Source organism: Notolepis coatsorum (assembly GCF_963971535.1).
Source record: "Notolepis coatsorum genome assembly, chromosome: 1".
Lineage (NCBI taxonomy): Eukaryota > Metazoa > Chordata > Actinopteri > Aulopiformes > Paralepididae > Notolepis > Notolepis coatsorum.
This window is the reverse complement of record NC_140165.1, coordinates 158,793,119-158,816,794: the sequence shown is the minus strand read 5'-3', so window position 1 is coordinate 158,816,794 and position 23,676 is coordinate 158,793,119. Positions and strand designations below refer to the sequence as shown.

Genomic DNA, 23,676 nt, shown 5'->3' with positions numbered 1-23,676 from the left:
TTAAGTTTACTTATAGCAAGTATATCCGTAAGCATACTTTATATCCGATACACGACTCCCCACTGGAGAGAGACCATGTCCCTCTGGACATTGCACTTCCTGATGTGGTTGCGATTGGTTATGATTGGGTGTGTGTGTGTGTGTGAGTGTGAGTGTGTGTGTGTGTGTGTGTGTGAACCCACTTCATCCGGTCGTACTCCTGGGAGGTGGTGAGGACCCTCTCGTCTCCTACATAGACCTCACAGAAGGGTCTGCAGCCATTCCGCTGCTTGTTGAAGAGCGGCAGGGGCGTCATGGTGATGGAGTGAATTATTATGGGCTTGCTGTGGGGGACGATCGGCTCCTCCGCCATCATGTCGCACATATACTCGATGTACCTGAAAACAACCAGTCAGACACGAGTACACACTGTCAGGAGCCAATCAAATGTACTTGATGTACTTCGATCGGTAACATCCTATCAAAAGGTATAAGTTGTTTGAATGAGATTTCAGGTTTTCAATTAGTTGAGATATTTTCTTTTATTGATTAATTGTAATGTCCAAGTACAATTACAAATAGTTTGTAATGCTAAATCGTTATTTGTATATAACCTTTATAATATATTTGCTTTATCAAGTAAAAGAAAAGGTTTTAGATCCAGTATTGAAATTGAAGGAATCGGAATCATGTGATTTTAGGAAATTTCCAATCAACCACACCCAGCCCTACATGTATGATGTGTGTACCATATGTTTCCCACTGTGTGTGTGTGTGTGTGTGTGTGTGTGTGTGTGTGTGTGTGTGTGTGTGTGTGTGTGTGTGTGTGTGTGTGTGTGTGTGTGAGAGAGAGCGTGTGTCTGTGAGAGCGTGTGTGAGAGAGCGTGTGCGTGTGTGCGTGTGTGTGTGTGTGTGAGCGTGTGAGCGCGTGTGTGTGTGAGCGCGCGTGTGTGTGTGCACCTCTTGTGTGAGGGTGCGATGCCGGGTGGACAGCGCTTCATGGAGAACATGTAGACGGCAGCTTCTGCTGTGGTGAAGAGACCACAGAAACACAAGAAGGAACACACTGCCACTGCAGACGATGCTCGACCGTCCTGGAGAGAGAGAGAGAGAGAGAGAGAGAGAGAGAGAGAGAGAGAGAGAGAGAGAGAGAGAGAGAGAGAGAGAGAGAGAGAGAGAGAGAGAGAGAGAGAGAGAGAGAAACAACATCAGTTAGGACAGGAGAGAGGGTGATACGAGGTGAAAAGAGAGGAGAGTAGAGGACAAAAGAGAGGCGGAATAAAGACTAGATGTCATGCAAATAATTTTTTTTATTGAATTTGAGAGGAGATGAGAGCGAGGATAGGAGAGGAGATGAGAGAGAGCGAGGGCAGGAGAGAGAGCGAGGACAGGAGAGAAAGCAAGGACAGGAGAGGAGATGAGGAGATAAGAGAGAGAGAGAGAAGAGAGGACAGGAGAGATATATACGAGTGAGATGAGTAGAGAAGATGAGATAGGAGAGAAGATTCGAGAGAGAGGAGAGGAGTAGAACAGACGGGTACCGACCAGGCAGTGTACGATACAGATGTTTCTCTGGTCTTGTTTGAGCCACAGATGCATGTTCTTACACACACTGTAGAGACTCCGCAGGCTGGGAGCACGACGGGCCTGCCAGTTACACTCCGACACCTACACACACACACACACACACACACATACAACGACCACAGAGACACACAAGCATACAAAAGTGAACATATACACAAAATATTCTTTTTACAAAATGCGCCAACGCTTGGAGAGGCTACATTAAGGTCTTGGAGGAGGGGTTATAAATCTCATAGAAGTATAGCCTGACATGTCAGACCCACTGTGTCTGAACGCGGCACACTGACACGTAAACAAGTGGCTTCCCAGCCGTCACATCAAATTGACTTTATTGATGACCAATGATGTTCACATCCCAGTGTGCCACGTCCAGACCCGGTGGAGAGCTAGCTTTGGGTCTGACATGTCAGGCTAGGTCAAGTAACTCACACAGGTAGACTATCGTCAAGGACACGCCCACCTGAACCCGTGCCCAGACCTCACCCCTCCGTACCCAGCCATACCCCTACCACCGTCCTGCACCCCTAACTCTGCCCCGAGCCAGACGCAACCCCCGCCCAGCATGCCCCACACACCCGGTTATGGAAGCGGGAGGGTCTGTAGGATCTCTTGGACAGGTTGTAAACAGCATAGTGTCCAGTGTGACGGGAATCCAGGAACAGACGGACGTCCTCGATGTTGTTCTTGATCGCAGACTCCACCCCTTCTGCTGGGAATGACATCACTACACACACACACACACACCACAACAACTGTCGTTTGAGAGCTATTTAAATTGCTATTTTTGGTACAGCTACATAGCAGTCTAAAGGTGCGGCGTACAATTTGCCTTATTTACTTCACCATCATGTTTGTTTTTCGTTGATCGCTATGAACGCATTCCAATGAACTGATGAATAATTAACCTCCATGTGTTTCAAAACACACAAAACAGTCAAGTAATCACAAGCTTGTAATTCTGAGTGTATTCCACCTGTTGTTTTAACTCCGATAGTGTATTCTGCCTGTTGTTTTAACTTTGCTAGTGTATTCTGACTTGTTTTAACTCCCATAGTGTATTTTGCCTGTTGTTCTAACTCCGATAGTGTTATTCTGCCTGTTGTTTTAGTCTCTGATAGTGTTATTCTGCCTGTTGTTTTAACTCCGATAATGTATTCTGCCTGTTGTTTTAACTCTGATGGTATATTCCACCTGTTGTCTTGACTATTTCAGTTCTTAAAGTGGCATTCTTATCTTAAGTTTTAACATTGAAGTGAACAGGCACTTTGAATAAGGCAAATTACTAATATATACAGTACCACACATTACTAATATACTTAAATGAGGGTATCATCCTACCTGCTATTCTGGAGGTAATATAGGAGATGTCGAGGTCTCCTTTGGCATAGCTGAGGGAGGAAACACAATACATGGGATGATGTACGTCTTCCACATGTTCGACTTCTGGTCTTCAGGTCTCCCCCACGGTGCAATGCTTCCGACACAACATTCGTTTGCCCTTAGCTTGCATTTGCACCAACATTAGGTACAGTACGTTAACTAACAAATTCTAACATTATGAAATAAAAGGTGCTATAGACAAAACATGGTTTTATATACTAGAAAGGTGCTAAATAAAAGTATTGCCCCCCCCCCCCCCCCCCCAATAATTGATTGATTCATGTATAATTTTATAATTTATTATAATTCATATTTTTTTTATGTTCGGGGGTGGGTCCAAAATGAATGTTGTTGTTTACATGTTGCGTGCATGCATGTATGCCCTCCCTACTGCCAATTTCCCCACATGGATATATGACATGCTGGTACTCTAATGAGACATCTAGTGGCTGAATGTTATCTATAGCACCTTTAAACCTTATGTTAGCTAATGCTACTAGTAGCTAATATTTTCAAGTCTATATTGTTTCCTGGCTCAAGTATAATTGCTAATAAGTACAGTTACTGGAAACTACATTGCTCTGTGGGGTAGAAACTAATTGTTAATTTTGAGCAGATTTAGCTAAAAGGCTACCCCACATTAATTCAGAATACTGGATTGAAATGATGAAATCCCATCGTTTTATGTTTTAATAAAGCTTTCGCAAATGTAGTGCTTTAAAAGATAACTCCACCATTTGTAATATATGGGTCATTCTTGCCTCGATAGGAGTTCATATATCAGACCTTTGTTTATGCTGTTCAATTGTAGAGATATTTGGTAGGAGTTTTGCAACGATTCAGCACTTTCATATGTAGGTCTCTGAAAATGTGCCTTCGACACCTTGTTGATGCTCAAAACATCGCAGTACATCTGATGAAAATGGCATGCTAAGCTGTAGGTCTGCACTGTTGAGCTTAAAGTTGCTTTGATGTGCCGTAATCTAGCACAAGGTGATGAGGAAGACGTGGCTCTCTTTAGAGAGAATGGAACGATGAAGGTCAACAGAGTAGATGTTAAAATCACAACATGCAGCAGGAATCTATCTGAAATGTCACACAGCAAATTTCATTCATAAGGTCTAAACACTAAACAATGGGAGATGCCTGATGTGGGAGGTTATCGACCGGCACCAAATTAAGTTTCAAATATTTAATTAGACGTGTTTTTCACACTGTCCACAGTTATCCTTAGTCCTAGAGTCCTAGACAAAACCTCTTTTTACTGTAGTCCAGGTCTACATTCGAGAATTCTACTATTGACCTGGTCCAGAGCAAAGCTAACTAACCCTGGGTTAATTTCTACTATTAACCTGGTCCAGAGCAGGGCTAACTAATCCTGGGTTAATTTCTACTATTAACCTGGTCCAGAGCAGGGCTAACTAACCCTGGGTTAATTTCTACTATTAACCTGGTCCAGAGCAGGGCTAACTAATCCTGGGTTAATTTCTACTATTAACCTGGTCCAGAGCAGGGCTAACTAACCCTGGGTTAAATTCTACTATTAACCTGGTCCAGAGCAGGGCTAACTAACCCTGGGCCTCTTTTTTTCTATACCTTTCCAGCAACAACTATTTTTTTTATCTACTTTTTCTCCCCCCCCCCCCCCCCCCCCCCCCTTCCTGGTCGTTGCGTGCATTTGCCCCCCATTTGCCGGTCTAGGGAGCCCTGAAGTCTATCACATGCTTCCTCCGCCAATTGTATCAGTATGGACGACCGACCAAGCCGGAGGTACCGCTGACAGCCGGATTCGATACCAGTGTCTCTTGTGGTGGTAGGCAGACGCTTAGTCCGCTGCGCTACCCGGCCGCCTCCAACAACAACTATTGAGGTGACTCCGGTGAGATATAAATTAGGGCTGGATATCTGTACTGATTACCCGATTTGATTACGATTCACAGGGTCTGCTTCGATTTCGATTCAATTAGGCTTGATTGCATTGGTTTCAGGGGGCCAGCGCCTCAAATTGTTGTCAAAAAGGTGTCATTTGGTCAACTGACTTTACCTAGTAGTTCAGCAAACTAGAGAAATCTGCGGGACAGGAGGCAAGCTGGAAATAAGGTTTAGCAAAAATCATCCCACATCAACTGAAAAAAGATAAAAGATTAAAAGATCGATCTTTGGATTTGAATCAATATTGGATCATTCAAGTTCAACAATTCAATATCGACCCCCCCCCCCCCCCCCCCCCCCCATTCGATTACCCGGCCCTAATATAAATGTCTATAAAGACAAACTGTGGCTTATGTTAGCTACTTTTTCTATCTACTCTGACTAGAGTCTACTGGTGACTATAGAGTTAGGAGACATTGATGGAGGCAGGTTAAGACACAGAGGTAGCTGGGGTGGGGGGGGTTTAGTAGGCTGTGAGGGACCAATAAACTTAAAGGAAACATGCCAACGTTATGGGAAATACACTTACAGTCTTCTCCAGAGTCAAACAAGAAGATAGATACCAATTTCCTCTCTGTGCGTTCAGTAGAGAGCTATCCGGCTGCAAGCTAGCCTAGCTTAGCACTAATGAATGGAGGCGGATATGGAACCACTAGCCTAGCTGTTCGCCAAAAACCCCTCTCCTGGTGTTTTAAGCTAGGCTAGGGGTCCGTATCCACTTCCATTCGTTTGTGCTAAGCTAGGCTAGCTTGCAGCCGGATAGCTTTCTACTGAACGCACAGAGAGGAAATTGGGATCCATCTTTTTGTCTGACTCTGGAGAAGACGGTAAGCACATTTCCCATAACATTGGTGTGTTCCTTTAATATATAGACGCTAAATTAGTCGTTTCCTCACTCAGTCATTCAGTGATTCCTCCCTTCCTTTGCCCCTTCGTCATTCATTCCTTCCTTCCTTCCTTTCCTCATCCGTTCATTCATCCATACATTTCAATGTTCACTTCATTGATCCATTCCTCCCTCTCTCCATTCATCCATCCATTCCTCCCTCTCTCCATCCATCCATATAGTGGATGTTGTTAGGGTGTCAGCAGGTGGCATTGCCTTAGCAACAGGAGTGTATGTGTGCTCTATGACACACACACACACACACACACACACACACACACACAGTCATCGGGAACACACAGAGCGGGCGGCGAGGCAAGTGCTGCGTGGTTGACCCATATTTACCTGGGGTTGCTATGGTGATGATACACAGTAGAACCGTGTGAGGGGGGAGCAGAGAAAATAAACAACAAAATAAACAAAAAACACAAAAAACAACAACAGCGGGCAAAAAAACACAACAACAAAAAAACTGATGGTTTAACCAATAAAACAATGAACCACATGAAACCTGAATCTGAGTGATCATGGGAAGGGATCAAAAACACAACACACTAACGATAAAGGTGACAGTTGTCTGTGTTTGTATGTGTGTGCAATGCTGTTATGCTGACAAGACAACACAGCTGAGGACCACTACATTTAGTCTCCAGTGGTGTGTCCTAATGATGCCTACTATCACAATGCTACCTTTAGTCTCCCAGTGGTGTGTCCTAATGATGCCTACTATCACAATGCTACCTTTAGTCTCCCAGTGGTGTGTCCTAATGATGCATACTATCACAATGCTACCTTTAGTCTCCAGTGGTGTGTCCTAATGATGCCTACTATCACAATGCTACCTTTAGTCTCCAGTGGTGTGTCCTAATGATGCATACTATCACAATGCTACCTTTAGTCTCCAGTGCTGTGTCCTAATGATGCCTACTATCACAATGCTACCTTTAGTCTCCAGTGGTGTGTCCTAATGATGCCTACTATCACAATGCTACCTTTAGTCTCCCAGTGGTGTGTCCTAATGATGCATACTATCACAATGCTACCTTTAGTCTCCAGTGGTGTGTCCTAATGATGCCTACTATCACAATGCTACCTTTAGTCTCCAGTGGTGTGTCCTAATGATGCCTACTATCACAATGCTACCTTTAGTCTCCAGTGGTGTGTCCTAATGATGCATACTATCACAATGCTACCTTTAGTCTCCAGTGCTGTGTCCTAATGATGCCTACTATCACAATGCTACCTTTAGTCTCCAGTGCTGTGTCCTAATGATGCCTACTATCACAATGCTACCTTTAGTCTCCCAGTGCTGTGTCCTAATGATGCCTACCATAATGCTACCTTTAGTCTCCCAGTGGTGTGTCCTAAATTTATATTGCATCTGAAAGTGTGTGTGTTGTTACACCCACATTAGTCTCCCAGGAGTAAAGGGGATGCCATTTTCAACAGTTGTATTATGATACAAAGTCTTCCTGGTCTTGTGTTTCCAGGTAGGAGAGCTTGCATTAGAAAGTTCCTTCTCTGATCAAAGTTTCCTTAACTCATTCAGCGCCGGGGATTAGACGGGTCCCGTTGTAGCTATGCCACGCTTTAAAGATAGGAGTGCGTCACCTTGTTTGTAGAGCTATATCTATATATATATTTTTTTTTTATCCACTTTTTCTCCCATTTTCTATATTTTCTCCCATCCCAATTTCGTATCATCCAATTCAACCCTCCCCTGTCACGGACGCTGTTTCTTGCCTCCCACAAGCCGGCTGCAATGTGGACTAAGTCATACATAGCACAAGTCCCCTCCGGTACTTGAGGTAACAGCAGTCGCATCTTTTCACCTGCGCAGCTCGATCTCTCAGTGGCGAGGAGTAACGCGTGGGAGGCTCACGCTGCCCCCGACACTTCCTGATTCTACTGCGCAGGCGCACCAACCGACCTGTAGGAGTCGCTGTCCACAACGCCCGATCCCCACCCATCAGTTTCCCACCCCCTAATACGGCCAATGTGTATTAGTACGGACGACCAGCTAAACTGAAAGCAAATGTGGAGCGCTGGGCTCGAACTGACGAGCCCAGCGTCTCCAGCATTTCGTGGCGAGCGCCTTGCCCACTACGCCACGTAGCCGCCCGCTATATCTATATTCTAGCTATGGGGACAATACTATGGTCATTTGACAGTGACTTTCTTCGGTCCAAGATGCAAAAAGGAGATAATTTTTCCATGCATACGTTCGCGTGTTATCCCGTGGTGAATATAAGTATAAATTCAGAGTGGTCTGGGGTAATTCCCAAAAGGCTGAGTTATAGCCTTATATGTGAATTCTACTATAAACGTTAGCGTTTCTTGACTGGACACGCTACTATTCCCAAATCAAATGTATATAATAGGTATTATGTTTCATCATGAATGCATGAAAGGGGGGGGGGGGGGGCGGCGTTTCTGATTATTTGATTGCCAGTAACGGCATTCGTATTGAACACAAAAACGCTGATCAGCTGGATCGGTATAAAAACATTGCACGATCAAGCTAGAATTGACGTCAGATAGTCCTTACCTGTGATCAGGAGTATTCCAAAAATAATATTCCAATTGTTTGATCGCCATCTGGTCCATCTGATGTCCATCTGGTCCATGACATAACCCACCACAACATATGGATCGGGGGCATTTGACACACTTCAATGCAATCGGGAGAACCGCTCGACTCGCCCGACCCAGAAAACTGCGCCCAGAGACATTTGAGTGTAACACAGGGTCTGGAACAGGGTTTACTGCACTCTCGATACTGCCACCTGGGTTCGCAGTATGCCTTCTAACGGCAACATATGGGTCCCTGACATTGAATAGAATATTAAAATTGAAGAAAAGGAAAAACGATCAAATAATAATATACGCGTTGTTGGCGTTCAAAGGATGTCGCCCAATAACGAGTATAATCGCTGTTGGCGGGAATGAGTTAATAGAACCTGATCACTGCTGACTGACCTTTACTCATCTACACTGAACTAACCCTAAACCAAAGCCTTTAATCACATCCAGGCAGGAAACGCATCTACACCTAATGACCTTAACAGGCTATGGTCTAACAAGCTACTAAATAAGACCAGATCTAGGCAGGAGCTAAATGAGACTGAACTAAAGAAAACCCAAGAAACCCAGAGCCTTTAAATCAGATCCAGGCAGGAAACGCATCTACAGTACACCTACTAAATGAGAATGAACTAAACAAACCCAGAACCTTTAATCAGATCCAGGCAGGAAGGGAATCTCACCTGGCCACTGATTGGATGACTTTAGAGGAAGTGTCTTTTATATTGGTCAGGAAGCGTTCCGTCCCGCCTTTTAGAATGTCCAGGAAGCCGCTTCCAGATTGGTCAGGATCATACACACCTGAGCATCATGGGAAACAGGGAGAACAAAATGGAGAGAGTTAATATCTCCCTAAAAGTCACAAATGATCTAATAGAGTCACTGGACAACAGAAAATTCTGCACAGCCCTCTTTGTTGACCTCGCCAAGACCTTTGACACTGTGAATCATTCCATCTTGAAGCAACGATTGTCAAATATTGGGCTGTCAAATCAAGCAGTTGGTTGGTTTGCTAATTATCTGTCAGACAGAATGCAATGTACACATTTTGAAGGTAGTTATTCTACAATGTTAAATGTTTCTTCTGGCGGGCTCCGTTTTGGGTCCAATTTTGTTTAGTATTTATGTGGATGCACTTGGCAGAAACGTCCCTGATGCTAAATTCCATTTCTATGCTGACAATACTGTTATTTACTGTTGTGGTTCCACCCTTGATGAGGCCCTTGGCTACTTAGACTGCCTTTAACCTTGTGGAACATCAGCTTATAGACTTGAAACTTGTTTTAAATGTTTCTAAAAAAAACAAACGAATGAACGGCAGGAAGATACCTGTGCCCCCTCCCAGTGTGTTCTCCTTACAAGGAAACACAATCGATTTAGTGCCTTGTTATAAGTACCTGGGTATTTTGATCAGTGATCTGCTTTCTTGTAGACCTCATATAGAGAACCTGATCAAAAAGTTTAAACTAAAATTGTTTCTTTTATCGCCACAGGACATGCTTTACACATTTGCTGCTAGGAAAAAGTTAGTTGCAGCCACCTTTCTTCCTGTATTGGATTATGGCGACCTTCTTTATATGCACCTGGACTCTGTATCACAGTGCCCTGAGGTTCATCACATGTTGCAAAACCCTCACTCACCACTGTACCTTATATGGCAGAGTTGAGTGGCCCTCATTGGCTGCACGTCGTCGCTTGCACTGGCACACCTTTATATATAAAGCCATTTTAGGCCTACTCCCCCAATATTTGTGTGGTTATATTTTAAGAACCCAGAGTACTTACTCCTTACGTTCCAACAACTGTTATCTGCTACATATCCCCAAAGTTTGCACTGAATTCGGCATGCACTTTGCACTATTTGCATTATTTAACTCTATTGCTCTGACCAGATTGTATCTCGTCATCTGTTGTTGATTTGGTATTGTTTTATTGTGTAATTTTGCATTGTGTTTTAACTGTGGAAATTCAATGTTTTAAGCTGCTGTCCTGGCCAGGCTTCCCTTGGAAAAGTTCACACTGCTCTGTGTCTAATATGGAATGACAATGGACCTGTCTCAAACCCTGCCCTCTTTTCTTGATCCTCCAATCACAACTGTCGCTTACCTCGGACAAACTTGGTTTGTCCGAGGTAAGCGACAGTTGTGATTGGAGGATCAAGAAAAGAGGGCAGGGTTTGAGACGGGTCCATTGCACGTTGACACGCCCACTACGCAAAACGATCTATTTTTAGGGGCAAATGAGAGTGAAATGCTTGCACTGTAGAGCCCTGGGTAGTAATAACAATCAAATGTAATTAAAGAAAGAAAGATGGCTAAAGGAAATAATAATAACAATAGTACGAATAATAATAGTTCAGGTGAGGTAATCTGAGTAATGTGAGGTAGAGTGAGGTAGTGTGAAGTAGAGTGAGGTAATGTAAGGTAGTGTGAGGTAATGTAAGGTAGTGTGATGTAATGTAAGGTAGTGTGATGTAATGTGAGGTGGAGTGAGGTCATGAAACGTAGTGTGAGGTAGAGTGAGGTAATATAAAGTAGTGTGAGGTAGTGAGGTAATGTAAGGTAGTGTGAGGTAGAGTGAGGTAATGTAAGGTAGTGTGAGGTAGAGTGAGGTAGTGTAAGGTAGTGTGAGGTAATGTAAGGTAGTGTGAGGTAGAGTGAGGTAATGTAAGGTAGTGTGAGGTAATGTAAGGTAGTGTGAGGTAGTGTGAGGTAATGTAAGGTAGTGTGAGGTAGTGTGAGGTAATGTAAGGTAGTGTGAGGTAATGTAAGGTAGTGTGAGGTAGTGTGAGGTAGTGTGAGGTAGAGTGAGGTAATGTAAGGTAGTGTGAGGTAATGTAAGGTAGTGTGAGGTAGTGTGAGGTAATGTAAGGTAGTGTGATGTAATGTGAGGTGGAGTGAGGTCATGAAACGTAGTGTGAGGTAGAGTGAGGTAATATAAAGTAGTGTGAGGTAGTGAGGTAATGTAAGGTAGTGTGAGGTAGAGTGAGGTAATATAAAGTAGTGTGAGGTAGTGAGGTAATGTAAGGTAGTGTGAGGTAGAGTGAGGTAATGTAAGGTAGTGTGAGGTAATGTAAGGTAGTGTGATGTAATGTAAGGTAGTGTGATGTAATGTGAGGTGGAGTGAGGTCATGAAACGTAGTGTGAGGTAGAGTGAGGTAATATAAAGTAGTGTGAGGTAGTGAGGTAATGTAAGGTAGTGTGAGGTAGTGAGGTAATGTAAGGTAGTGTGAGGTAGAGTGAGGTAATGTAAGGTAGTGTGAGGTAGAGTAAGGTAATGTAAGGTAGTGTGAGGTAGAGTGAGGTAATATAAAGTAGTGTGAGGTAGTGAGGTAATGTAAGGTAGTGTGAGGTAGAGTGAGGTAATGTAAGGTAGTGTGAGGTAGAGTGAGGTAATGTAAGGTAGTGTGAGGTAGAGTGAGGTATTGTAAGGTAGTGTGAGGTAATATAAAGTAGTGTGAGGTAGTGAGGTAATGTAAGGTAGTGTGAGGTAATATAAAGTAGTGTGAGGTCCACATACAAATTTATTTGGAATAACAAACCACCACGTATAAAAAGATCCACCGCACAGAGAAACAAAGCAGACGGAGGTATGGCATTTCCAGATTTCTACCACTACTTTAAGGCGTACACTTTAAGACCACTAACAACATGGTTTGATCCCCAAGCATTAGTATCCTGGAGAAATTTAGAAGAAAATATAGTAGCTCCACATAGGCTGAAGGGCATAGTATACACCAAATGATCAATTAAGCAATGCGAACGGAAATTTGGCCCCATAATCACTCATGCGATCCGGATATGGCGCGAAACACACAAAAAATATTCTACCCCACATAAATGGCATAATCATACTCCCATATTCAATAACAATGCACTCTTGATTGGAAAACAACCTATACGATTCCCTAGATGGGAAAAGCAAGGCATACACTCATTAGGAGACGTTTTCAACAAACAGGGTTTTTGTAGTTTCAATGAAATACGCAAAAAATTTAATCTCACCAAGTCCACATATTATTTTTACGCACAGTTATTGGCATGTTTGAAGGCTCACGGTGTTCCATTAAAGATACCAATTGTACACCACAGATACCACACATTTTTCTATGAAAGAGAGACATCGAGAGGTTTTGTATCAGATCTTTATCATCAATTACTAACGGCCTCGTATGAAACCCTCCATCTAGACTCAGTCTGGAGGAGGGATATCAGACCTGGAGACAGACTTTGACTGGCAAGAGGCCTGGGCAAATGTACGACTTGCATCAAGGAACCCGGACCATCAACAAATCAATCTTAACTATATTCACAGGACATACTTAACTCCTATAAGACTGAACAAAATGGGTCTTAAACAAGACTCCAAATGCTCCCCATGTACAAATGGGGACGAAGGGACATTTATGCACATGTACTGGGACTGCCCACCAGTTAAGATATTTTGGAAAGAAGTGACCCAGCAATTAGCAAATCTCTTAACTCTGGATATACCTGTACACCCCTCTGTATTACTGCTGAATGATGTCTTTGAGCATGCAGTACCTCCACAGCTAAAGAGATTGGTTTTATCCGGTATCACAGTGGCTAAAAAGCTGATAGCATCACGATGGTTTCAACCGGAAAAAATGGACTCTTACATATCTCGATGTGATTTATCAAGAAATATCTACAGCAAGAATTTTGGGTCTCAATGAATCCAAAATGACATTGTGGTTAGAAGTGGTGGAGAGAATAAAAGCTAGCATATAATGGTAGTGTCTGGTTAGGAACAAGTTATAATGGTTGGATTATCCAATGGGGGGTCCGGGAGGGGGGGGGTTCGAGCTGGAGCATATGTGTGTAGGTTTTTAGATAACAGGTATTAGGGGTATATCCTGTATAAGACATTTGACTAAATGGTAATTTCATTGGATATGCACTGTTAATTAATGCTTGTATATCTTATCGTGTGTTGTCATGTTTGTTTATATGTCTGTTTAAAAAATAATAAAAAAATAAAATACAAAAAAAAAAAAAAGTAGTGTGAGGTAATGTTAGGTAGTGTGAGGTAGAATGAGGTAATGTAAGGTAGTGTCATGTACTGTGCGGTGGATTGAGGGAGTGTGAGGTAGAGTGAGGTAATGTAAGGTAGTGTGAGGTAATGTTTATTGTTTATTGTTTATTAAAATTCATTGGTCATATAAAAAAAGGTTTAATTCAAAGACAGAGAATAAGACAATCATGTTCATTCTATGTAAGGCAGTGTGAGGTAGAGTGAGGTAATGTAAGGTAGTGTGATGTAATGTGAGGTGGAGTGAGGGAGTGTGAGGTGGAGTGAGGTGGAGTGGGTGGAATGAGGTAGTGTGAGGTAGTGTGAGGTCATGTGAGTAGTTTGGTAATAGTAACACATCAGCGTTCTGAGTCTAATATTTCTGAAATCAACGGTTCACTTAGTCATTGAAAGTGAACCAGCCAACGGACCGTTCAGCAGCACTGTCCTTTCTATCTGTTCTAATTCTATGCTATTATTTGCTCTTCACTGGTTTCTAAAGCTCTAGTCCAACTGGCTGACATATATTATACAGTACATACACACTGATACACTCAAAGTCCACATCCTTCCCAAGCACACACACACACACACACATATATCATACAGTAAATACAAACCGATACACACATTCTACCCAAACACACACATATATATTACACGGTACATTACACACCGATTAGGGGTGTAACGATGCATCGAAATGCATCTATTCTAATGTGACGATTCAACTGCAACTGCATTTTTTTCGTATTAACTGATAGAAAATTAATCGAATCGAACCGTGGTCAAATGAAGAGATTTCATGATCCATTGAATCGTTGCCTGAATGAATCGTAATCGAATTTAATCGTTGTGAGGTCACATCGTTACACCCCTAACACCGATACACAAATATATTATATGGTACATACACTGATACACACACATATATTATACGGTACATACGTATACACACTGATACACACATCCTCCCCAAGCACACACACACACATATCATACGGTACTGTACATACCCACCATCCCCTCTCACCTGCGTTGTTCTGGAGGTTGTGGATCTGCGCTGGGGGCTGCGTGGCTCCGTTGTTCCCGAAGCCGCCGTTGTGTTCCAGCAGCTGCAGATATTCATAGCCGTCAGACACAGGACTCCAGCAGTAAGCACTCAACATTAGGGATGTCCGATATTATCGGCCGACCGATATTATCGGCCGATATCGGCAGTAAAATGTGATATCGGAAAATATCGGTATCGGTTAAAAAAAATAAAAAAAAAATAACAATATTTGTTATATATATATCCAGTGAAATTATTAGTTACCTGAAATTATTCAGTTTTTTGGACTGGGAAACCCTGCATATATCGGTATCGGTTGATATCGGTATCGGAAATTAAGAGTTGGACAATATCGGAATATCGGTATCGGTAAAAAAGCCAATATCGAGCATCCCTACTCAACATACTAGCCTGGGATCAGATCCCAACACAGCCTTCCCTCCTGTGTCTCTCCTACTCGGTCTCTCTGCTGGACTGGGATCAGATCCTACCAGAACCTTCTCTCCTGTGTCTCTCCTACTCTGTCTCCCTCTCAGCCTTCCTACTGCCTCAATAAAGAACCTTCTCTTTAAAAGCCCTCCCAAATCTCACATATAATTTTTGGGCTGCTCAACTTAGACCCTTGCACACCTGGATCACAGATGATTTGTCATCAAGATGGTTAAAAAAGGAAAAAGACTTATCTACACAGAAACAACTTACTACCTTATTATTCTCTGGACATAAGATAAGGGAGGACTCAATAGGTGTGTGGTCCAGATTTACGATACAAATATGGAGAGGTCCAGAAAGAGTTCAGTTGCCTTTAACATCGGGCCTGACCTCAATTGGTTTCATTGGGGACTTTACACCATCAACTCTGGATGCAGGATTCAGTGGATGGACGACAAAGGGTCTGAAATTTGTTCACCAACTTATTCACTCCGGCCAGCTTAAATCTTTCGAACAACTCAGAGTGGAGTTTAGCCTTCCTAGTACTGACTTTTTCAGATGTCTCCAACTAAGGCATTTTTTTTTTAAACCAGGAAGATTGGGACAAAATTCGACACCCTTCTGCAATAGAACGCTTTATAGCCAATATCCAAATTGATGCTTCAATACAAAAAATTCTTTCTAAATTATATCAAAACCTAATATCAATGAACCCCAACGACTCGCTACATTAAGTTGAAGTGGGAGGCTGAGCTCCAACAGGAGATCTCACAAGAGGAGTGGTTCGATGTTTGTACTGAAGCACATAAGGTGACTAATTCTAATTCCTGGAGAGAATATAAATGGAAGGTCATTAGTAGGTTTTTCAAGACCCCCTTATTGACTGCTAAAGCAGGTACGACTCCCACAAGCAAATGCTGGAGGGGATGTGGTGAACAAATGGGTAACCATACACACATTTTCTGGACATGCCCAAAATTATGTCACTTCTGGGATGATGTATTCAGGGATGTAAAAAAAAGTATTCGACATGGACATCCCACAAGATTTCAAAACTGCCATCCTCGGAGTCATACCGGAGGGCATTGAGGGAAGGAAAAGTGTGTATCTTCTTCAAATATTGTTAACTGCTGCCAAGAAAATGATCACAATTAATTGGTTGAATTATGTCCCCCAACACATAACCAATGGCTAAACAAAGTTAAAGAAATTCAGGACATGGAGAGGATGACTCATCTGATCAGGTTGCAAGGTGAACAGTTCGATAGAAAGTGGGCTTGTATAGAGCGTATAGGGCTATAAAGGCACCGTATTATTTTTATATTCATCTTATTATTTTATATCTTATTTCCCATTTTATTGTCATTTAAATTGTTTGATTTACCTCACCAGTAATACTTACCTAATCCAAATGTGTTTCTCATGCCTTCAATATACAACCATGATTGCATCTAAACTGTAACTACTAATATCACTCGTATATCATCACTATTATTATTTTAAAATCTGTCCTCGTTTCCCCTACACCTATTCCCCTTCCCCAAGCATAGCTGTCTCTTAATGATACGGTACAGACATGATGCTAATTGAGAACGTGTTGTAAAGTATATCTGCATATCTGTACGGTCTTGATTTTGTGCTGAATAAAAAAATAAGTTGGAAAGAACCTTCTCTTCTACCGTCTCCCTCTCAGCCTTCCTACGGTCTCATTAAAGAACCTTCTCTCCTGTGTCTCTCCTACTGTCTCCCTCTCAGCCTTCCTACTGTCTCAAAGAAACTTCTCTCCTGTGTCTCTCCTACTCCGTAGGATATCCTTCTAAAAGAATAAAAACAGGGGTTTGCCAGGAAAAAACATTGGTGGAATAATCAGGAAAATAGGATTAAATCCTCAGAAGGAGCTTGTCTGTCTGTCCATCAACACTCTAAACAAGTACCGGTAAACTAAATCTGTCTCTCCTTCTCTATCTCTTTCGCTCAACCCGGCATCAGAAATCTAACATTAAAATGTAAAATCTCAACATCTGCAAAGGATATCAGCTAGCTAGTTGACAAACAAGTAATGAAACTAGTTTGCTACAATTCCGTAGATTTTAGTGGTTCAAAAACACTCACAGCAACCATGACAGTACCTGCTAGTACAGGTTAAGCCAATGTTAGCCAACGTTAATCTCCTATAGCAACCAATAACTGACCTCATGAAAGTGTTTACATTCTAATGCTTCCTGTTTTATGATGCTAACTTGAAGAGTTCTGTTAGTGTGAGTTGTTTCCATGGTAACTTCAGCATTAATGGGTTTATACCATGTACACAGGGATGTCCGGGATCAGCAAATGAAGATGCATATAAACACATTAAACTGAATTAGCAAAGTATCCAAGACCACTAGTCTAGCTTAAAACTCCAAGACCACTAGTCTATCTTAAAACTCCAAGACCACTAGTCTATCTTAAAACTCCAAGACCTCTAGTCTATCTTAAAACTCTAAGACCACTAGTCTAGCTTAAAACTCCAAGACCACTCTCTAATCAGGACCACTATGTAAACACAGTCCTCTCTTATACCTCCTTTCATCACCCATGTTCGGTCACAAACCCTCCCTCCCTCCCTCTATGTCTCTCTCTCCCTCCATCTATGTATCTCTCTCTCTCGCTCTCCAAGCCAGCTGTAAAGAGATGAAGAGGGGAAAGAGAGCCTGCTTTGTGACAAGCATCCAGTGTGTGTGTGTGTGTGTGGGGGTGGAAGGGGACCCCCCCCCCCCCCCCCCCCTTCGAACCCCCCCCCCCCCCCTTCCTGGCTCAGACTGAGGATGAATGAAGATTCTGAACAGTTGTGCTGGTCTCCTGCTCGGACTGAGGATGAATGGAGATTCTGAACAGTTGTGCTGGTCTACTGCTCAGACTGAGGATAAATGGAGATTCTGAACAGTTGTGCTGGTCTACTGCTCAGACTGAGGATGTAGCCCTGTACTAAAGTAGCAGACTGGATAGTAGTAAAGTAGCTACTGTGCTGCACTAATGAGGTCGAAAAAATCTGCCTTCACAAATCACAACTTTCCCAGACTTTCTATTATTGCAGAGAGAGAGCAAGAGAGCGAGAGAGAGAGTGAGAGTGAGAGAGAGCGAGAGAGAGCGAGAGACATACAGGTGGTGGTACCTCTGTGATAGGGGACTTGGGGTTAGCGTTGCGAGCGGCTGCAATCTCCTGGAGCTGGTTGACCAATTCAGTAATGGAGAGACGCTCATCTGGGTTCACCTTCAACATGGACCCTGAGGAGAGGAGAGAGGAGAGAGGAGAGGAGCAGAAGAGAGGAGAGGAGCGGAGGGAAGGGGAGAGGAAAGGGGAGAGGAAAGAGGAGAGGAGATGAGACCATGTTGCAACTGGTGCCACTCAGTAATTAGAATACAGATTTGTGTGGAGACAAGCAGACAGACAGACAGACAGACAGACAGACAGACAGACAGACAGACAGACAGACAGACAGACAGACAGACAGACAGACAGACAGACAGACAGACAGACAAGTATACGTACGTATGAGATCATGGTAGACAGTGTATTTAACGTCGTTCTGAGGGATGGCATATTTGCCATTGACTATCTGGAGTTTAGCTCCCTCTTCAAACGGGTGCTGCTTAAAACACAGCAGATAGAGAATACAGCCCAGTGCCTGTAGAAACAACAGAAACAAACAGTTAATAAGCATGTTTAAAGGTTCCCTGTCTTATAATTTGCCTTTTCCAGTGTTTAGCATTGTTTTCTAGCAATGTGGGGTTGTATCAATGGGGTCTGTGTCTCTAATTCTCATTTTGGCTGATTGCTCCAATTCAGATGAGACAAGATCCTCCCCCAGTGAACTAAGCCATTCTGATTTGACTCGCTATCCTACGTAGCAAGGAGCTGATCTGCATAACTAACGCCCCCTCTATGGTTGTAGCGCACACTCAACCATTATTTATTGCAGTACGCAAGCAAATGCGTGGAATTGAAGTTTAACAGTTAGTTAGCATTGGGTTAGCATTTAAAAACATTATAAGCTAAACTGGCAAGATATGTTGTGCTGTTCCTGACTGCCAAGCAGCGAATACATCCTTGCATTCATTTCCTGATGATGTCGTGATCCGCCAGCAATGGGCCAAGTTTGTTTTGTTTTTGGAGACCCGCCGAACTGCTCAGAGTCGGGTGTACCGCAAATTTTTGCAAGGAGGACATTGAGAATCAAGGACTTTATAATGCTGGGATGATTTCCAGGATGATTTCCAGGATGTTACTAAAGAAGGGAGCTGTACCGAGTAATCGAGTATTCGGGACCCGAAAATAAAATATCTAATCAGTAAGTACAAATGTGGTAATTAGTCATTGATTCACTGTCGGGGTTATATTTATTATGGACAGAAGATGTCAAATCATTACTCAGCAACTGTCTGCACATGTGTCAATAGTGTATTAATGTTACTATTTTACTGTAGCGTTTCTGCGTTTTTTCGCTTTCTTATATAGTAGGAAGGGGGAAGAACGTGGGTGTTCCTATGACTTGTATTCAGCTTACAGCTTCGAAACTCGACTTATTTCGTGAATATAATCAAAACATTCCCGCATTTCTGTCTGCTTTATCGTTTTTATGACAGAAATCTGATAGTGTATGCACGTTCACAGGGGAGTCCGAATTCAGCACAACACCGGCCGAGGCATTATTTGTCGCAGAGTTGAGAGCTCCCCAGAGTCCAGACTACAGCTGGGCGATCGCCTACAATGGTGATTGCCTAGAGCGAACTATTGAATATTATTATGAAGAGGACAAACGGTGATGATCCATCCATAACATAAGGTGCGTTTTCACCAGACTATGTTGGATTAGAGTATTTTCAAACAGGCTGGATGTAACGTTGGTTAATGACTGTCACTCAAAGTGCTTTGCGAGTATGGGCGGAGCCCAGCCAAAAACTGCTTGAAATCTTGAAGTGGAAAAATGCTGCTTTAGAGTACTTGATTAGAAATACAAAAAAATGATTTTTTTTTTTAAAAACCTTACAGATGTGTTCCATAGACTCACAGGAATTGTGTAAAATTGCCCAAATAGTGAAAGGAATAGCAAAACAGGGGACCTTTAAATACAACACAGAGCTACAGGGTTATGAAATATGTTTAAATACAACAGAGCTACAAAATATGTTTAAATACAAGTTACAACACAGAGCTACAGAGCTACTAAATATGTTTAAATACAACACAGAGCTACTAAATATGTTTAAATACAACACAGAGCTACTAAATATGTTTAAATACAACACAGAGCTACAAAATATGTTTAAATACAAGTTACAACACAGAGCTACAGAGCTACTAAATATGTTTAAATACAACACAGAGCTACTAAATATGTTTAAATACAACACAGAGCTACTAAATATGTTTAAATACAACACAGAGCTACTAAATATGTTTAAATACAACACAGAGCTACTAAATATGTTTAAATACAACACAGAGCTACAAAATATGTTTAAATACAAGTTACAACACAGAGCTACAGAGCTACTAAATATGTTTAAATACAACACAGAGCTACTAAATATGTTTAAATACAACACAGAGCTACTAAATATGTTTAAATACAACACAGAGCTACTAAATATGTTTAAATACAACACAGAGCTACAGGGTTACTAAATATTTAAATACAACACAGAGCTACTAAATATGTTTAAATACAACGCAGAGCTACTAAATATGTTTAAATACAACACAGAGCTACAGGGTTACTAAATAGTTAATACAACACAAAGCTACTAAATATGTTTAAATACAACACAGAGCTACAGGGTTACTAAATAGTTAAATACAACACAAAGCTACTAAATATGTTTAAATGCAACAGAGCTACAGGGTTACTAAATATGTTTAAATACAACACAAAGCTACAGGGTTACTAAATATGTTTAAATAAAACACAGAGCTACAGGGTTACTTACTAAGCACTGATTTGCACTTAGCATCGCTATCCCCATGACTAATATTCTAGTAAATGAGTAAAAGGTTGGTGTGAATGTCCAGCTTTATGGAGCTACAGCGAGCCCTATGAACCTGGCAGAGACGTGGAGATAAGAAGAAGAGGCGCAAGAAACAAAAGACAGACAGATGGACAGAAAGAAAGAACAGACAAAGAAAGGAAGAAAGACAGAGAGAGAGGGGGGAGGGAGGGAGGAAGAGAAAGAGAGGGAGAGACAGAAAAATATTGGGTGACAGGGTCTGTAACAGAACAGGGGTGATAAAAGAAGGGGTGGAAGGGAGGAACAGACCCAGATGTCCTGCTTCTCGTTGATGGGGAAGTTGGAGTACAAGTCAATCATCTCTGGTGTCCTGTAGGCTGGAGTAGTGTTCCTGGTGATCTGGACACACAGAGATACACACAGAGAGACAGACAGACACACACAGACAGAGACAGACAAAATAGGGTTAAACACTATGTTTTTTAAGTGTTGAAAAAGAAATAAATTATATTTTAAAAAACAATCCACATGTATTTCTTCTCTGCACCATACGGCCTTACATCACTCTCCCCAGCCTCCCTGAAGACCTATCACCAGCCCTCCTCACTGTCCCTCTCCCCAGCCCTCCTCACTGTCCCTCTCCCCAGCCCTCCTCACTGTCCCTCTCCCCAGCCCTCCTCACTGTCCCTCTCCCCAGCCCTCTCTCCAGCCTCCCTGATGGCTCTGCCTCTGGGAGTTCTAATGACCTGGTCAGCCTCATTCTCAGGCCCTTGTCCTCACGGCGCTCGACTGAAAAGTCAGATAGTTGTCAGTTGACTGAAAGCATTACCCAACCCGATTCATGCTTCTTGCGGTTGACACTGCATCAACTGTGATATTGCGCAACGGTGGATCTGGGTCTGACCGCGTAGCCACGCACCTCCCAACATGTTGTAATAATCTGGACAGAGGCTGCAGCACTGGGTGCGCGCATATAGCAGTCAGACCGCTAATAGATCACGCTCTCTGAGCATTCGAAGCGCAAGCTAGCCACTCTGGCCAAGCGGTAGGTGTAGTGGAGCGTTCTAATGGTACAATGGTAGTTATGAATTAAGAGAAGACTGAGTGATGGATCTTTCCAAATGACCTGTTCAACTAAGAGAGCAGAGATGAAGGAGTGGTCTGTCCATTCACTACTATGCTAACTGTATGAAGTAAGGCTGAGCCCGAATGTTCGATCGTTACGTTGGCATTCGAATTCTAAATCAAAATTCTAAATCATAAAAAAAAAAAAATTGGGGCGGCTACGTGGTGCAGTGGGCAAGGCACTCACCACGAATACTGGAGACGCTGGGTTCGCCTGTTCGAGCCCAGCGCTCCACATTGCTTTCAGTTTAGCTGGTCGTCCGTACTAATACACATTGGCAGTATTAGGGGGTGGGAAACTGATGGGTGGGCATCGGGCGTTGTGGACAGCGACTCCTACAGGTCGGTTGGTGCGCCTGCGCAGTAGAATCAGGAAGCGATGGAGGCGGCGCCCCTCCAAAGCGCAGACCCCTGACGCTGAAAGATCGCACCTCGAGTATCGGAGGGGACTCGTGCTATGTATGACTTAGTCCACATTGCAGCCGGCTTGTGGGAGGCAAGAAACAGCGTTAGAGACAGGGGAGGGTTGAATTGGATGATACGAAATTGGGTTGGGAGAAAAATAGAAAATGGGAGAAAAAGTGGATAAAAAAAAAAAAAAAAATTGTGTCTATTCATTCGGTTTAAACCAATGCAGGTTTTCTTCACAGTTGCAGATAAAGATTAGGCTACACTAATATTATAGTATTAAAAACAACTGCGGAGTTATATTCATTAAAGAAAGTTGATTTAATAAAAAAGAAACTCATTTAATCAGATGAATCACTTTATTCAAATTGAGGATTTACTTTGAGGATATTTATGAAAAAAAAGAAAAAAATCGTATTACATTTTTTTTTAAATAAAAAACAAAGGTTCGAACGTTCGTTCGAAAAACCCTGACGAAGTTCGAATCCCAAAAACAGGGTTCGGGGACAGCCTTAGTATGAAGGAGTGGTCTGTCCATTCACTACTATGCTCTGTCCTCAGAGACTCAGCAGCCGCCATAACCCCAGTCATCACACACATAATAAACCTCTCCATAAAACAGGGACACGTCCCCAAGGACTTCAAAATTGCGAGAGTGACCCCCCTGCACAAAAAGGGCAGCAAATTAGACCCAGGCAACTACCGCCCTGTTTCTATTCTTACCTCCATCTTGAAAGTCATGGAAAAAATTGTCTACGAACAGGTCGAAAAGTACCTAGTGGAAAAAAATCTAATCTACGAATTCCAATCTGGCTTCAGAACATCCCACTCCACTGACGCATGCCTTCTCTATTTGAACGACCACATCAAACAAGAGGTGGACGCGGGCAAATACTGCGGTTTAAAGAGAATGTAGCGTATATCAGCCTATGATTTATGGTAAAGTCGATTCCCTTCTTCAGATGACTTTGGTATCTCTCATAAGAAGACAGGCACATGCTCATGCTCCTCAGTGCAGGGCTGATTTCCATTTGAGGCATTTTTCTCTGTTGCCTTCATGTGGGACTTGATAATGGCTAAGCCTTCATAATTATGTCTCAATGTTCAGCCTGGCCCTGTCTTTTTCAATGATGTCATCCATGATGTTAAATGATCCTTCGCCAAGAGGGCCAGTGAACAATGACAGAAGGGCCTTTACCAACTTCCCTAAAATGGGGAATATCATCCCTCCTTCTGGCGTCTTCATGGCCAAGATCTTACTCCACCAGTCAACATCGATTCGTTCAGTATT

The 23,676-nt window shown here is 42.6% G+C and overlaps 1 protein-coding gene across 3 annotated transcripts in view; it reads right to left on the bottom strand.

Moving 5' to 3' along the window:
* gak (cyclin G associated kinase) overlaps window positions 1-23,676 on the bottom strand; it is a 180,278-nt gene that overhangs the window by 75,077 nt on the left and 81,525 nt on the right. For 2 of the 3 annotated variants that reach the window (XM_084329893.1, XM_084329895.1), the window contains 10 exons: window positions 21,162-21,251; window positions 18,397-18,532; window positions 18,007-18,131; window positions 14,412-14,493; window positions 9,031-9,148; window positions 2,905-2,954; window positions 2,142-2,290; window positions 1,525-1,647; window positions 940-1,073; window positions 183-377 (listed from right to left, as the gene is read on the bottom strand). In XM_084329893.1, coding sequence (XP_084186019.1) covers window positions 183-377; window positions 940-1,073; window positions 1,525-1,647; window positions 2,142-2,290; window positions 2,905-2,954; window positions 9,031-9,148; window positions 14,412-14,493; window positions 18,007-18,131; window positions 18,397-18,532; window positions 21,162-21,251 — 1,202 coding nt within the window. The remainder of the gene's footprint in view (window positions 1-182; window positions 378-939; window positions 1,074-1,524; window positions 1,648-2,141; window positions 2,291-2,904; window positions 2,955-9,030; window positions 9,149-14,411; window positions 14,494-18,006; window positions 18,132-18,396; window positions 18,533-21,161; window positions 21,252-23,676) is intronic. The other variant, XM_084329894.1, reaches the window with a different exon arrangement.